Here is an 18,163-nt window from a genome sequence, read left to right on the forward strand (position 1 = left end):
GACGTACAAATCAACTGCCAGTGAAAGATGACATGCATTTAAATAATAGATGAATTTTTGTTTCAACACCATCCTTGTAAATCCAATGATACCATTGATCAGCAACAATACTTGGCTGAAGAAAGCTATCTGACACTTTTCCTGTCTTTAAGTTGTCTCATTTTCAGCCATGGATAGCAATAGTGGAATTAAATTTTCGAAAACATCCAAAAATTGCACTTTGCATTTTTTATTATGAGTGGTTTCACTCTTCAAATGAACAAGAGCTTCAACAGAATATGAAGTTTAAAGTTGGTTGACAGTATTAAAGATTGCCTTTACAGCTGGGTGACAGGTCTAAAGATTAATTTGGGTGTTCTATAGTACTTAAACTTATCTTTAAAGTATGGTAATAAATGATGACACTGAGATTGACACTTGGTGCTGCCAATTTCAGTGTCATCATTTACTACTGTACTGTAAACATACTTTAAATGGAAGTTTAAGTACTATAGTACAGCCAAATTAATATTTAGAGCTGTCAGCAAACTGTAAAGGCAATCTTTAACATTGTCAACCAACTTCAAACTGTATATTCTGATTATGATGCTCTTGTTCATTTGAAGATTGAAGCAGGTCATAATAAAAAATACAAAGTGTGACTTGTGGCTGTTTTCAAAAACTTAGTTGTAACAGTCACTCCCCCAGCAAACAATGCCTGCTCTTGGTAAATAGCAAAATTGTTGGGTCAAATGGCTCTAACTCTTGTGGAAAAAATTGGCACATTATAAATGTTATTGGAGGTTCTATCATTCTAGTAAAACACTCAGTAATAAGTGTACCTCTTAGTGCTTGACTTCCTGTTTATAAGTTTAGGGTAAAGAAATAGTGTGTCACTTCGAGCGACTGTATTTTCATGCCACCTATGAACCTAAATAAATGATATTAAATATAATTCAAACATTTTCAAAATCAGCACACTACATTTTGTCACTGAGGAGAAGATTGTATAAAAAATTTAACACTGTAATTATCATAGTTTCGGAGATTAAAAAACTACTAAAAAGTAAAAAACCGACACTTAGGGAACTAAATTCAATTAGCAAATATGGTAGTTTATCCTTTGGTATAATTGGAAAACATAAATCAAACTCTCAGTGTGCAGAAATAATTTATTGAGATTTTCATATTAAAACTATAATTATTTTTCATTTTTGTAATATAAAAATCAGACAAAGTTATTATTTGTGTCTAATATGGTTGTGGAAGTAAATGTGAGTAAATGAGACTGTATATGTGGGACATTGTTTAATTTAAATGTTCCATTATATACCGTCTTAAGTAACCTGCAAGGGTTACACAAGCCTGTTGTGGGAAAATGATCCTAGGGGATTTACTCACTTTGTTGATGACGTATGTCTAGGTGTGATTGCTATTGTGACAGAGCAGCCAGAAAGTCAGCTGGAGTAAAATCAGTATCTAAAGAATATTTCCAGAATTTTTGCCTTTTCATTTCCATTTATTAAACATTACTTTAATATTTGTATGTCAGAATGACATAAATGCATCTGTGTATAAGGATTGGTGCAGACCAGTTTTGGCATTGAGCATTCTGATTGGCAGCGAGTTTGATCAGCCAGTCAGAATTGATATGGTTCCCACTCGTTACCTGATAGTTATACTGGGAGTGAGTCTGCAAGGAGGGAGTCACTCACTAGCTTTGAATGCGGATGGTCATTTTACTAGTGCGAGTCATAATAACATGTCAAATGAAGAAATATTTGGCTCCTTGCATCCATATTGTGTGGCCATAATATCTGTTGCATTTACGGACAGTTTTGTGAAGTTTGGAACTTCTGGAATTGTTTTGTAGGAAAGATATTAGAGTGTGAAAATTTGGACTTCATAGTACCGCGTGGAATGTTTCAGTATTCAACTACTGAGCAGTTTTGGCGAGCAATTTCTTTTTTAGAAATTCGCAAGAAGGACTGAATGTAATAACTCAGATTAGTGGTGAAATTAATGACTGTGAAACTGTTGTTTAATTGGGGTCGCGTCCGGACAGATTTCTGGCTGCTGTGCGTATGAAATGTGTATATGAATTGTGAAGTGGAAGAAAATAGCCAATAGTTTAAATATGGACTGAATAGTACCACTTCTTTGGCTATAAGGACAAAATAAACATTTTTGTGTGGAAATTTTGGACATTATTTTCCAGAAGCTAGTCCATTTTCTTACTGCCCAATAAAATTGAATGATAGTTTTTCTACAGACTTTTCTTTCATTACTAGAGTTGTGCATCCTCAGAAACTGTAGATATTAGATGGAGTTTTTTATCAACGCTGCTTTTACATCATCTTGTAAGTATCTACATTGCCGAGTGAAGGGGCATCGAGCAGACGCTGTTCTGAGGTAGGTGAATTTTAATGTGCAGCCTGCACAGAGAACAAAATTAAGAGTGAACGTAACGCTTCTTTTGTGGTAAACTGTAAAATAAGGTCATCTGATTTTTGCATGCTATTGGGATAATTTTTATGATCCAGAAATTGCAGCCATTATTTGGTGGCCACTCGAGAATAGGCTGCCAGTCATATGTTTAATTAAGCAAAAAGTTCTATACCAATTGTGGCATTTCCTCCTATGACATGTATTGATTTTTTTAGTGAATATTTTTACAGAAACTGTAGCCAGAAAGAATCAGTAAAATGTATATGTCGTTTTACTAGGGCCTTCCATTGAGTAGACTGTTGGCCGGGTGCAAGTCTTTCGATTTGACCCCACTTTGGCGACTTCCGCGTCGATGAGGATGAAATGATGATGATTAGGACAACACAACACCCAGCCCCTGAGCGGAGAAAATCTCCAACTCAGCCAGGAATCGAACCTGGGGCCTTCTGTCATTCTGACCACTCAGATACCGGGGGCGGACGAAGTAATCAGTGTAATTATTGAACTAAATATTTGCAAACCTGAAAGAACATGGAATCTAGGAAGTTTTCAACTGAAGCTCTTCTTTAAGCTTTAATCAGCGATGTTCTAAGCAGCAAAAGAATGGGTAGAATGGCCACTAATGAATCTTGCGTCCGCAGAATGGTTACACATAGGAAAATATGAATGAGGAAGCAACAGTAACAAATCAATATTGTAATAATTTTTTTCTGTATTTTACTAAGTAAGACTCATGGTGTACATGAAATACTGTACAACACTCATCAAAATATTTGGCACATCTCAGAAAGATTTGCTTTAACCATTTTCATCAGGTACACTACATAAACATTATTTGATGTGAATAGTGTATATAACTTGCATTTTAAAAAGTTTTTATTGAAAAAAGGAAATTATGAGCAGCATGGTGATTTCAATGAAATGAGTTTATTATGGCACATGGTATTTAACCTATCCTTGTAGGTGCAAAAGTGACTGGTCTGTAGTAGTCAAGTCCTTGGCCCCAGCCTCTGGGTGCTGTGTTGTAATTGTTCAGCGTTTTGAATGAAAATCTGGCTGCAGGAGGAGGCTGTTCCTGAACTATCTCAATAGAAGGCTCGTAACTGAACACTGGAGCTGGAGGCACTGAAAGCAGAAGGTAACATTAATTGACAATTTACTCTTGTTTTAAATAAGTACAATTTACTAATGTTGAAGATGCACAAGAAAATTAAGAATTTCAAAGATAATTAAGAATTCCACCAGCAAATGGTGCACATTCAATGCATTAATATTAAATACAAGAATACAGTAACAAATTATATATTAAACTTTGGCTGACGAGCAACCAACGTATTGTAACACATTGACATGGCTGTGAATTAGTAACAAGATGTACGTTACACAACTAACAGCACAAATGTCATCAGTAAAGGGAACCCAATGTTTGTGCATGAGATTTACCTCCGTTCTGCACATTTTGTCACTATCGACAAGCTCCACTCAGTTCACACATGCTCTTATGTGCTGAAGCAAGTAAGTTTTGTGTTGTTGTGCTTTGTTTTTCTGGTCTATCAAGTTTTATTATTCTGTTATTTTAAAGCAGAATGCAGTGGCTATAATGCACTTTATTAAAGCCACTTCCACTGCTGTTCCACCGTACAGCTGACAGGTATCTTGAAGAAATGGCAGAAGGCAAGCTCATGAAACTCGGGAATATGTGCTTAACATTACCATTGAAAAAGTGGAGTGAAGTGCAAAAGCAGAAAAATGCTGTATCAAGCGTGAAATTAAGAAACCTGAGACAGAACTAACACTATGAGAGAAAAAATCAGTGTGTGTAAAATAATAATAATAATAATAATAGTAATAAAAAATAAAATAAAAAAAGCTTGCTACTATTTCTCAATGTCACATGGAAATGGCTGATCACTGCCATACAAATTGGCCCAACTTTCACCCTACCTAGCAAACTTGATTTACATAAAATAGAAAAATTTATTTTGGAGAGCTACATCACATCTATATAACACAGAACTATTCAGAGATGCTTTGAGTTTACAGAGCTAAACAACAACAAAATCAGGAAAAAAATTATGTTATCCTCAATATGAATTTTGAAAGTTATTAAAGTTACCAGATACCCACTAAATGAAATGTTACATGTTTCTGTATTGCTCATGTATTTTGAAGCAAGTCTTGAAATCATGACTTTAATTTATATTGTGTTAGCTTGAAATATTTAATACATTCATCGACAGCTTTTCATTTGCAGTACCCTCAGCATTGATTTGACATGTAACATAAAATACATACAACATATTTCTTCTTTTAAGGAAGACTTTCCTATAAGAGTATGGATAGATAAAACCTATTTCACTGTAAGAATGAGAAACATTATCACACTGACTGAAAAGTATAGCTATAATAAACAGTCTAAGTATCTGACAATCAACAGTTCTTCTTCACAAATTACAAACAAAAACAAGAAGCATGCTAGATTGAAACTGTGAGCAGGACCAGGACTAACAGAGATCAGTTATTTTCTTCACTAGACATGCTGACTCACCATATACGACACCTGGCCCAACACATAGTCTGCACATATTTTGGACAGCACACATAAAATATTTATTGTTAATGGATGGCTAATGCATAAATAAAATATAGTTCCTAATTTTAAAAAAAGTCCCACATAATACGGTCACCTATTTGTTCAAGTTGTAATATAGAAACATAGTTGTGATTGTTACATGGCATTCTCCTTCCCATTCACAGTTTCTTCAGCATTACTACTATTACTTTGTAGGAAAGATGTTAGGGACTATTGAGGCTGTCATTTGGTTCACAAGACATGATGTGATATCTCAGTAGGCAAATTGTTGTCTATTGAGCATTCATTTCACAAAGAGAAAAAGTCCTGCAGAAATGATGAAACGAACCCAGTAAGATCACAAAGATATTTTATCAAAACAGTGCTCTTTAGTTTGAGGAGCCATATTTTGTTACAATTAGTAGTAATACAAAAAATGCAAAAATAGATGTAGCCTCTGCATGCAGAAGCTTGAATGTTGGGTTGAAATATTGTTTTATTAATCAACAACGTGCAGTTCCAAACTTTTACCTACAAAAGGCAACAGAACTCTTACATAAAGCTATAACTACATCACTCGTGCAACATTATAAATCCTATTTGAAAAACCAATGCTACCATGCTGAAATATATCAATTATCATTCATTTATCTCTGTTTAAAATTGTGCCTGTCGTTGTCTAAATGTATATCATATTGTTTTCATTCCATTTGATCACTAAAATATTTTACTGAAACTTTATTCTACAGTTACATCTGTAACAATAAGCCACAAAAACAAGAATAAGTATGTAAAACTTGTTCCAGTCCAATCTTAAGTTTTACCAGCAAACTGACTGTTTGTACTGTTGTCAGGTATCCGGCCATGTGCAGTCGTCTTTGTAACAGGATACTCTGACTCTGTCATCTTCACATGATACATTTTTGCTACATCCTACCTCCTTTGTGCTGTAATCTCTCCCCACCCCTTCCCCACTACTTGGTTATTCGAGGTGTCTGCGTCGGATGGAGTAGTGGAGGATTGGCACCACTAAAGGCTGTGAGGGAACCTTGGTCTCTCAATGCTTCTGAAGTCTCCATCGGGCATATGATTGGTTGTTGCTCAACACTGTGATTTTAGTTGACTTTACACTGGGTCCCAAACTTTGCTTGTGTGTAGCCACAGTCTCTTCTGTTTCCTCATATTTCATTGAGGTCCTTGTAGCCATGCAATGTTCTGCAACTGTAGATTTAATAAGTTGCTTAAGTTCAGTGTGTGTTTTGTGTTCCTTGGATCTTTCTTCAATTGCCTGCACAATCTGCCCAATGTATGCCTTTACATGAAATATGGTAAACATGTGGTTTGCGGAGCCCCAGGTTGTCTTTCACCGTACCTGATAGTACACACATTTTTGGAGATGGACAGAAAATGCACTTAATGTTACATCAAGCCAGTATCCTGCCAATTTTATTTGAGACTTCGCTGGTGTATGGCAGATATGTCGTTGTCTTATGCTACTTGTCACATTCTGTTTGCAAACAGAACATGATAAAGAGGGCAAGACAATGGCATATCTGCTGGACACTAGCAAAGTATGGAATAAAATGGGCGTAATCCTGGTTCCAAGTAACATTAAATGTGTTCTGTATTTTCGAACAGAATATGATGAGGAGGATAAGATAATGTTTTATCTGTCATACACTGGCAAAGTATCAAATAAAATGGGCAGAGTCCTGGCTCAATGTAACATTAAATGTTTTCCATCCACCTCTGAAAATGCATGCACTATTAGGTATGGTGAAAGGTGGCTTGGAGCTCTGTAAACTGGGTGTTTACAGTATTCCATGTAAACGGGGTAAGGCATATATCAGGCAGACTGTGCGGGCAGCTGAAGAAAGATCCAAGAACCACAGAACAACCATTAGACTTAAACAATCTACAAAATTGCATGTCGATAGAGGGCTCAACATAGTATTAAGAAATGGAAGTGTTAAGAAAGACCTCATAGTTTTGGGACTGTGTCCTGAAGGAGGCTATTGTAATTTGAGTTGCCAACGAGTTCATCAATGCAACAACTACATCCTAAGCAAAGCTTAGTCTGTGCAATATTGGAGGAAGAAAACCTGCCAAGATAGCTCAACTACGGGCTCCATAAACCAGATGTACAGCGTATTCCATGTAGATGTGGTAAGGCATACAATGTGCAGACTGTGCGGGCAACCAAAGAAAGATGGAAGGAACACAGAAGACATACTGAACTTAAGGAACTTACAAAATCTGTAACTGCAGAACATTACATGGCTGCAATGGGTCCAATGTAGCATAAAGAAACAGAGGTGTTAAGACACACACTGAACTTCAGCAACCTACAAAATTACATGGCTACAGGGGACTCAATGAAGTATGAAGAAATAGAGGCATTACGACAGACCCCACAGTTTTGGGACTGCACTCTACATAAATGCAGTAAGGTGTACAGCTTGCAGACTGTGCAGACAATTAAAGAAAGATACAAGAAACACAGAAGACACTTAAGGAACTTACAAAATCTGTGGTTGCATTACATTGCATGGATACAGGGGACCCAATGAAGCATGAAGAAATGAATGGAGGCTATTGAAATTTGAGTGGCCAACAGGTTGACCAACAGAGACATTCACTTCACCCTAAGCGAAGCTCATTCTACTGGTATCACCTGATTATGATGGCAAGATACACTGCTGAAATATGATGATATGAAGATGACTGCACCTGCCTGGATGCCTCAGAACAGTACAAACAGTCAATTTGCCAGGAAAGCTTATGATCACACGTCATATTCCTCTACGGGGATGGGACATATCAGAGACTTAAGAAGCTGAATAAGATTCTTGACAGGAAAGAGCTTCTACTCAGCTCTCTAGCCTTCCTGGTGACCACTGTATAATATCAATGTTCACGAAGCAATCATATAAAAACTGTGGCCACCCATCAGATCACAAGAAGTAGTAGTCTGGTCCTAGTAATTGAAAGGATCTAATACACACATCGGTGACTGGACGCACCATCTAAGGAATTACTCACACTCCACTTAGAGATGACTTGCTTTTTCTCACCTAATTCTTGGAATGGATTGATGCTGTCTCTTGGAATCATGTGGACTGATCCTGAAGCAGTATTACTGCCAAACAAGTCTCTAGGTTCAAATGGCTAGCAGTAAGAGAGCAACAACTGCAAGAAGAGCAATGACAAACCGTAATCAACTTCATGGGGAAAGAGATTGATGATGTGGGAAATCAGTTGTGGAAAAGGGACTCAACTTTGCACCAACACTGACTGCTGCAACTGTTGCAGATTTCCAACAAGTAATTTCCACACCCCTCATTGAAGATGTGGAAGAGAAACACCAGGAAATGTGCCATACGCTCACTAGAGCCTTTCCACCAGATATGAACAACATGAAAGAAGAAAAGCTGTCATTTGAGAAATACAGAATGACCTGAAATAGTTATTCTGCCTGAAGACAAAGGAAATGCAAGAATACAATCACAAAATGTACAACTACTTGACGATCCAACACACAGAAAAGTGAAGGGAGATCTAATCAGCAGAATGAAGAATACGACCATTGAGCTTCTATGCCAGACCCTGCTGAAGGAAATCATGGATGACTTTGGGAAGCGTGAAAAGGATGGCACTATGGGACACAGTGTAGATGGGAAAGCCACCCACACTGATTTGTATCTCCATGCTGCAATCTGCCACCATACTTCACAGTATGGGGGAGTACTGCATACTCTGGTACACAGGGCTTGTGCAATACTGGATGGAGGAAGCCTGCCAAAGCAGGCTCAACCATCTTAAACACATATTCAAGATGAGTGGCTATCGCAGGAGACATATGCGGCTTGTCTTCAGGCAGAAGGTACAGGCCTAGCAAATAGAACATGAGGAGGGGGATAAGACAATGGTGTATCTGCTGTACGCCAGAAAATATCCAATAACATCAGCAAAATCCTGGCTTAATGTAACCTTAAATGCATTTTCCATCCACCTCTACAAATGTGTGTACTATTAAGGCATGGTAGAATATTATTTTGGGTTCTGTGAACCACGTGTACAGTGTATTCCATCTAAATGTGGTAAGGCATACATCAGTCAGACTGTGTGGACAGTCAAAGAAAGAGGCAATGAACACATAAGACATGCTGAACTTAAGAAACCTACAAAATCTGTGGTTGTAGAAAATTGCATTATTACAGGGGCTCAAAGAGGCATGAAACCAAGGTGTTAAGACAGACCTTACAATTTTGTGACTATCTACTGAAAGAGGCTATTCAAATTCAAGTGGTAAATTAACAGAGACAGAGGCCACACCCTAAGCAAAGCTTGGGACTCAGTGCTTAGCTTACTAAAATAAAAGCATCAGCCAAGTGCCACTTACGCACCCAATGGGGGCTACAGAAGCACTGGGGGTTCATGGCTAGCTTTCGGCGACGCTCTCCGCCCATCACTCCAGCCAATGCGTTGTGAGACCTTGTAGTGGAGGAAGAAGTGGGGGGAGATGACATGTAGCAAAAACGTCTTTTTTTCATGTATGAGGCATGTACGGAAACTGAATACCACTTTAGAAAGGAAAAAAAAGAAAACTTGTAAAAACATTTTTTTCAAATTTATTTTTACAAGGAATATTTCTTAAAATGCTTTTCTGTATACACACATCACCTCAGTTCCGAGAGTTCCAGAATCTATACAGAAAATTGGAATAGAGATCAACATAAACATCATTTCTGCCCTTTTTATTGCTCATGAAAACCACACATTGAATGTTGTACAACCACACAACGAGACCTTCAGAGACGGTGGTTCATATTTCTGTACATACCAGTACCTCTAATACCCAGTAGCACATCCTCTTGCATTGATGCATGCCTGTATTTGTCATGGCACGCTATCCAAGAGTTCGTCAAGGCACTGTTGGTCCACATTGTCCCACTCCTCAACGGCATTTCGGCGTAGGTCCCTCAGAGTGGTTGGTGGATCGCATCATCCATAAACAGCCCTATTCAATCTATCCAAGCCATGTTCGATAGGGTTCATGTCTGGAGAACATGCTGGCTACTCTAGTCGAATGATGTGATCATCCTGAAGGAGGTCATTCACAAGATATGCATGATGAGGATGTGATTTGTCGTCCATGAAGAAGAATGCCTCACCAATATGCTGCCGATATGGTTGCACTATCGGTCAGAGGATGGTATTCACGTATCATACAGCCGTTACAGTGCCTTTCATGACCACCAGTGGCATACATCGGCCCCACAAAATGCCACCCCAAAACCTCCACCTTGTTGCACTCACTGGACAGTGTTTCTAAGGTGTTCAGCCTGACCGGGTTGCCTCCAAACACGTCTGTGATGATTGTCTGGTTGAAGGCATATGCAACACTCATTGGTGAAGAGAACATGATTCCAGTCCTGAGCGGTCCATTTGCTATGTTGTTGGGCCCATCTGTACAGCGCTGCATGGTGTTGTGGTTGCAAAGATGCACCTTGCCATGGATGTCGGGAGTGAAGTTGCGCATCATGCAGCCTATTGCACACAGTTTGAGTCATAACACGATGACCTGTGGCTGCACAAAAAGCATTGTTCAACATGGTGGCATAGCTGTTAGGGTTCCTCCAAGCCATAATCCATAGGTAGCAGTCATCCAATGCATTAGTAGTCCTTGGGCGGCTTGAGCAAGGCATTTCATCAACAGTTCCTGTCTCTGTATCTCCTCCATGTCCAAACAACAACACTTGTGTTCACTCCAAGACACCTGGACACTTCCCTTGTAGAGAGCCCTTCCTGGTATAAAGTAACAATGTGGACATGATCAAACCGTGGTATTGACCGTCTAGGCAGGGTTGAACTACAGACAACACAAGCCAGGTACCTCCTTCCTGGTGAAATGACTAGAACTAATCGGCTGTCAGACCCCTCCACCTTTGAGCGGGTTTAGTGACCTCTCTGAACAGTCAAAGGGACTGCGGCTGTGATAAATTATCCACAGTCAATGCCTATCTTCAGAAGTTTTGGGAACTGGGGTGAAATTTTTTTTTTTTTTATGTGTGTAGTTTCCACCATTGTGCAGTCATTTGTCATAGTGGGAAACCAACTTTTCTATGCCCTCTTCATAGAAAGGTGCTGCCACGAAGACAGCCAATGGTGAACACCATTTTTTGCATGGTTATTGCTGTCAAAGCACCTTTTTCTGAAATCATGCTTCAAGTTCAAGAACAAGTGGTAGTCAGAAGGCATGTAATTCAAAACATTCAGTTGACTCGCTGTGTTGCTTCATGACAACACACATCCTCATTCTGCAGATATCAAAACCTTGTTCAACAATTTGTTTGGGAGCATTTCAATCACCCAACATACAGCCCTGATCTCACACGAAGCTGAACTTTAAGCGTGATTTTGGAGGAAAGTACTTTGACAGTGATGACGATGCAAAATAAAATAGTGTTCAGCAGTGGCTCGCTGCACTGGTGGGTTCTTTCTATGAAGGGGGGGCATTGATAAGTTGGTTCCCCAATATGACAAATGGCTGAACAATGGTGGCAACTTTGTAGAAAAATAGGTTAAAATTTGTTCTTTTCTTGTACAAATAAATTTCAGTTAAAAAAATTTTATGAGTTTTTTTCCCAGTATAGTACTTACTTTCTGGACATGTCACGTATTACCTGAAGATGATGGCAAGGTACACTGTTAAAATATCATGTTGCGAAGACGAATGCACCCAGCTAGTCACCTGAGAACAGTACTACCAGGTTTTAGTTCTGCAGAAATAAGTTGTTATAAGCTTGGTAGTTCCATTTAGCCAACTGTATGGGATAAAAATGTAACAATTTAACCACCAGTAAATTGCAACAAAGCACCATCCACTGACAAGAAAGGAATCAGCTATGTCCATTTTAAGTTTTTGCCACAAAAAGGGTAATACCAAATGTCATACCATTATTCTTTGCACATACTCAGTTCAGGTGATTAGTTTTTACTTTCCTCAGACTGGAGTATGTGCTGTTTTATGCACAACTGTGTATCCTCAACGTTTGTTTTGAGAGTATGTTAATTTTACTATTATAAAAATTTTCCTGTGACTGAACAGAACAAATAACTATGTATGTAGTTCACAGCTTGAAGAATATTGTTTGTTACACTACTAATCTAGTGACCTACACATTTATGATGCTGCTACCAGGCCCGAACCTAGTGGGGGAGGCGGGGGGAGGGGGGGGAGGTGCAAACTGCCAGGTTATCTGCCCTGGGCAGCAATTTCAGGGGGCACCAACTTCATTTCTTGAAGAAAAACCATGTTCCACTACACACCTAGCTACCCAGTGCTTCAATGTATGCATAGGGCATGTGATGTCTCTGTCAGGAAAATCCCTGTCGCATCTAGAAATAAAAAACTTGCTCGCCTGAGCTAAATAACCCCAAACAGGTGAATACCAATCACTGTCTGTTTGCGTGGTGGAGTGGATGTGCGAATGCACTCATTTAATTTTTAGCAAAAGTCAAACTATCAGAGTGGAAATAAATGACTAAAAAGAATAGCCTACAACAGACCATGTTTCCTTTTATAAGGTAATTAGAAGTTGTGGCTCCTCAGAGAAACAAAATTTTAGTACAAGAGTTCACAATTTTTATTGATATCATTTGTCATCACATTCACCCTGCTTTTCAATGCCCTTGGTTTACCAAGACACTTTTGCAATGCCCTTGGATTACCAAGACGCTATCTTTCTGATACCTTCTGAAAATAGTCTTTTGGTGGCACAGCAATCCGCACTGCTTCCTTCACCTGTTGATCAAAGCTGAATCGGTAGCCTTTCAACACATATTCAAGTGGATCATCTCCATCAATCATTTGTTTTAGAAACGTCTCACCTTTGTTAACCTGATGGTCCAGTTGAGGACAGATTTTCACACAGTTATGCCTATGCTCTGCATCAAGTTACTTTGGAACCCATTTTGCACAGACTTTGTGAAAGTTGAGCTGGTTATGCATGATTTCATGTATAGAACCATGTCTGATCTGCATATGGTTTGCAACATCATCAGTAGTCACCTGTTTGCTACTCAGAATAAAGGCACAGACTTGTTCAATATTAGCATCAGTTGTGTCTGTAGCTGGATGCCCTGCTCTTTCCACTTCCTTCACATTCCTTTGAGCACTTTTGAACTGTTCTATCCACTGTCCTGGGACAATGCTGAAAGTCTGCTATGAATTTCTGTTCCTGGTAAGCTTTCAGACCACAAAAATGGACTAAAGAATGCTGTTCTTCTATAGTGTAAACAGAGTGTGGCATGGCCATCTATACGTCACAACAGCTTGAAGTAACACGATAGTATGGCAACCTTCTAGTACCATGTAGCAGTTGGTGTGTACACAAAACCATAGAGCCAACCTAACAACAATCAGCAAAATCTCAGTTACTGATTGAGTTACCTTCATATGTGCTCTAGGATAGATGTACAGAGATTTTTTAACTGAACAGAAGTATTCTATGTTGATACATTTTTTATATGCTGAAGTGACACATATCAGAATAGTGTGGCCTTTTCTTTTGGTGCTAAGCTGAGGAAAAAAGTCACACTGGAAGGCTTGGGGTGCTCAAAATACGTCATGGGAACACACAGTTCCTACCACATACACCAAGCCACATTTCATGTTTCAGCATAAGTGTGTGATCCATTTCTGTATAAATTCATTGTACAGTACTATTTTAAAATTTATTTGTAGTTAATGTAACCTCAACTATGCTCAGTATATTACTATTCCAGTCACACACATCAGAAGCTCACCATTCATTGTCCTGTTGTGGCATCTTTCATAATTAATTTTCCCATTTGTACCATTGCTCCCATATTTTAATCTCTTTCTCCAATAATGTGTTGTGTTCAAATGCATGTCAGATCATTAAATAATGTACAGCATGTCAGATCATTAAATAATGTACAGAAATAAGCATTCTGATGACTGATATCTTGTAGCACAGCTCATTTTTTCCTTGCTGTAAATATTTCATCAGGTTCATTTTATTTCTTAAATCACCTGTCCATCAGATCTTAATATGCGTCACATTTCTGTTTCCTGGTAGTGAGTCTGTGAGCATACAGCTCATGTACTTCACCACTCTATATTGAATTCTCTTTCACATGAAGTTTTTCATTATGTCTGAAACAAGGAAATTTAAAGTTCGACATACTGAAACATAAGATCATAATGGCATAATTTGGAAAGCATTTGATAGTGTTTGGTATAGGCATTTTTCTGGTGTTGTCTCTAAATAACAGGACTCTATATTTCCATTATAGATATCTGTTTCACTGTGTGCAGTACAATGATTTTCTGCACATATGTATCATGATATGAAAAAAATGCATACCATTTTTAACCCCCAGAAGCAGCATACAAGTAGTTGTATCTGTAAAGACAGCAGGAGATAAACAGGCAGCTGTTTAATGTAAGTGAAGCAGCAGTCTTTCTCACTGACGTTCTTCTCCTCTCCCCACTCCTCAGCACTCAAAAGCAGCAGCTTTTCTACTAATTTTGTTATTTTAAACATTGCCTAAGCAAGTTTATATGATGTATAGCACTTTAACAAGTTAATTATTAATGCTGTTTTTAACAGATGATTCTTTTGGCTAGTGTGTACCTCGATTTGTTAATTACAATACTTTCAACAGGGTCTTCCAAGAAATAAAGAATAAATAAATAAAGAAACTCCTTCTTTAGTAAGGAAGGAAAAATACTGAAAAGTACGAAAAGTCCATAATATGCCATAGACAGCATTGAAAATGGAACATGACAGCCATAAATAAAATTTCAAACTACTTAACAACGGTCCAATGGCAGCCACATGCTCAAAGATGAGATGTAATTAAAACAGGATTTTGCACTCGACCATTTTCTGTTACCTGGAATGTAAAACCCATCTATTCTAATCTGCAAATCAAGTACTAAATGACAAAGCCTACCACTTTGCACGTAGCCCCCTTCAAAAAAAATAAATGTACCTCACACTAATTTCATCCTACTATATAAAATATTCACTGATTTATGGCCTGAAGCATCTAACTATTGCTGATAAAGAGGTACAAAAGAAACGAGCAGGACTCTGCAAGTTCCATAGTCATGTAAATTATGTAACAGCCATTTAATCAAGTTCTGACTTACAATGGTTCTTCAACTATTGTACAAATGAAAGCTCACAGACATCAGGATATATAATTTTGAACATCTTTCTGTTCTTTACTAAAGTTGTAATGGGATTCTCCTCCTCTGTATCAGAACTTTAGATTCCTACAGGTAAAAGGTGACTCTGTGACAAGTACACTACTAACAGTCTAAAAGAAGACTAAAATTACGGAATTACTGAAACTGGGTGAAGACCTTGATCTTCCAAAAAGGTACAGAACAATTAGACCACTTTCTGTCACATACACACTGTAAAATTGATCCTCAACAGAATAGCATGTCACTGACTGCTAATCCCAGCAGAATAAGATGAATTCCACCCCATTTGTGATTGCAATGATGAGGACCTCACCTCACCCATGTATGAGAGTGGTTTGAAAAGTTCACGGAATGGAATAGAAAAAAGTACCTGCATCACTGAAACTTTTTTTTATTTATCAATATAGTCTCTTTTTAGATTAACACACTTGGTCCAACGATGTTCCAATGCCTTGATCCCATCTCAAAAATGCATTCCTCCAGGCCTGCAAAATAGTTGTCAACTGCAGTTATCAATTCTTCGTCTGAAGTAAATCTTTGTCCACCAAGAAAAATTTTCATTTTTGGGAAGAGATGACAGAATGACAGAGCCATATCAGGTGAATAAGGCAGATGTGGCAACAATTCATCTTAGTTTGTGTAATTTTGCCATGGCAATGGCACATGTGTGCGGGCAAGCATCAAGAGTTGCAGCACCCATCTTGCAGATAATTTTTTCATTTCTTCAGTTAAAATGTGCTACACCCTTTCAGATGACATCTGGCAAGCATGAGCAATTTCACACACTTTCAATCGGCAATCCTCCATGCCCTATTTGTGCACTTCACAATAATTTCTGGAGTAATGACACATCTCAGTCGACCACTGCGTGGATCATCATCTAAGCTCTCCTGGCCAAATTTAAATTCATTGTCCACTTGGTAATAGTTGAACATGAAAGAGCAGTGTATTCTGGAAATCAGTATGAATGTCCTTTGCTTTCATATCTTTCTTTACGAAATACTTAATCACTGCTCGAATCTCAATTTTTTTCCATCTATGCAAATCAGTATGTGGGAACAACAGCAGAGCCACACCACTGCCACAGCTCTCTTCCAAGAGGACTGCTGTGGCACGTGTTTACAGACAACAAGTCCAATGAATATCACGTGAGCAACTCTTTGCGCTAGCACTGACCTTTTGTGGTGATTTCGAGAACTTTTCAAACCAACCTCATACTTGAAAACTGCCTTTGAGGAAAAAAAAAAAATATGTTTTTGTCTTCCTCGACCTGTCCACACCATATGACATAAACTGAACAGAGACACTTCTACAGAAATTCTATACTTAAAGATCAACTCTTTATTGAATAATATGCTGATTAACTACCTGTTTACTCCAAACATATGAAGAGTAAATTCCACAAACCAAAATGAGCCTCCCTACCAGAAACTGTGTATCACAAATTATGCATATCTGTATCATCTATATGGTGGTTCAATGTCTGTCAGAGACAGATGAAAAGGCTGACAGGAGACATGTGTACTGAGGAGGAAAACCAAAACCAGTGTAGACAGATATTGCAGCACTCATTCTGAGCAACAAATAAGCAGGTACTGTCCTCTGGTAATATTCTGAGGGCAGTGTGTTACAACGTGACAGGAATTCAAAGTATTAGGGATCACTTTGGATAGGCCATTCACCTACCAACACCACCTTTGGAAAACAGTTGCAAAAGTGAAAAGGCCATTTGATTGTATATAGTATGCTTCAGCATATGCTACTTCAGTGGCTCCCAGTGCTAAGCCCAACATCACTCTACCTCATGTAAAAACAGAGCAAATACTCAGTCATGACCAAGAATATACAAAAACTAGTTTGTCCCCTAGCAACATTCTGTAACCTGATTGAAGTCTTGTAAACCAGCCTGGAGAACTGCCATGAGCCTGTGGCTGCCTGGAAATTGGAGTTTTGACCACAGCAAGGCTTCCTACAGGTTGAAAACCAAATGTCAACTCCCATTCATCACCTGGTGCAAACTGAACTAAATCAGATGTGGGACAGCCCCAAGCTGTGACTGCAGAAGGTGATGCAGAGATGTACATCTTGTTCAGGGCTGACTATTGTGTAGTTTTGCCAGATCCCTGGAAGAACTGAGTTGTTGGGATATGTGGACAGTGGCTTTTGGTTTTTCCTAGTGTTTATTTAACTGATTGTTCATTATTTATTTGTTTGTAATTGTTGATATACTTCTAATAGTTCAAGAGCATCAAATGCTAAATAAATTCACTTTCAGTATTCCACAGCCTGCACTTTTAGAAAAAGTGTACTTTTTTCCATACTAGTTTCTCACCACATACTACACTTTAGAACTAAGCTAACTGACTGTAACTGAAACAAATACAATCTACTTTAAAACGTTTTTTAATGTATGAGAGATTACAAACATCCTTAGGGTGCACATTTAGAAATATTATTTATTCAAACAATATATATGCTCCGTTTCAGAACAATCATTCCATCATCAGATGTATCTGGGATATCAATCACATCTGCACTGAACCAAAGAAATATACCCATATATGGCTATCAGCTGACCATTTCCTGCCATACCACTTTACCATGTAAGTCAAATCACAAAGATATTTGAAAACTTCCATACAGATACGAAACTTACATGGATGTTCAGTTTGAATTTTTTTAAAAAGTTTTTGTGTGATCTTATGTGATTTTACCTGCATGGTAAAATGGTATGACTGGATGTCAGTGGTTAGTGGCTATCCATGCATGGATGAATTTAACTGAATCTATATAATTGCGATTGCTTTCCCAGATACAACTGATGATGAAATGGGTATTCCAGTTTCGACCCTGTATGTTGAATGAAAAATCAACACTGATAAAGTGCTGCCTGAAGAGGACTGTAAACTTTCACATAA

General features: G+C 38.2%; 1 protein-coding gene across 37 annotated transcripts in view; it reads right to left on the reverse strand.

The window, feature by feature from the left end:
• Positions 1-3,119: 3,119 nt before the first annotated feature.
• LOC126277939 (synaptopodin-2) overlaps positions 3,120-18,163 on the reverse strand; it is a 388,910-nt gene continuing 373,866 nt past the window's right edge. For all 37 annotated transcript variants that reach the window (XM_049977868.1, XM_049977848.1, XM_049977858.1 and 34 more), the window contains one exon: positions 3,120-3,552. In XM_049977868.1, coding sequence (XP_049833825.1) covers positions 3,374-3,552 — 179 coding nt within the window. In that variant the 3' untranslated portion in view covers positions 3,120-3,373. The remainder of the gene's footprint in view (positions 3,553-18,163) is intronic.

The sequence above is a fragment of the Schistocerca gregaria genome, chromosome 1 (genome assembly GCF_023897955.1).
Source record: "Schistocerca gregaria isolate iqSchGreg1 chromosome 1, iqSchGreg1.2, whole genome shotgun sequence".
Classification (NCBI taxonomy): domain Eukaryota; kingdom Metazoa; phylum Arthropoda; class Insecta; order Orthoptera; family Acrididae; genus Schistocerca; species Schistocerca gregaria.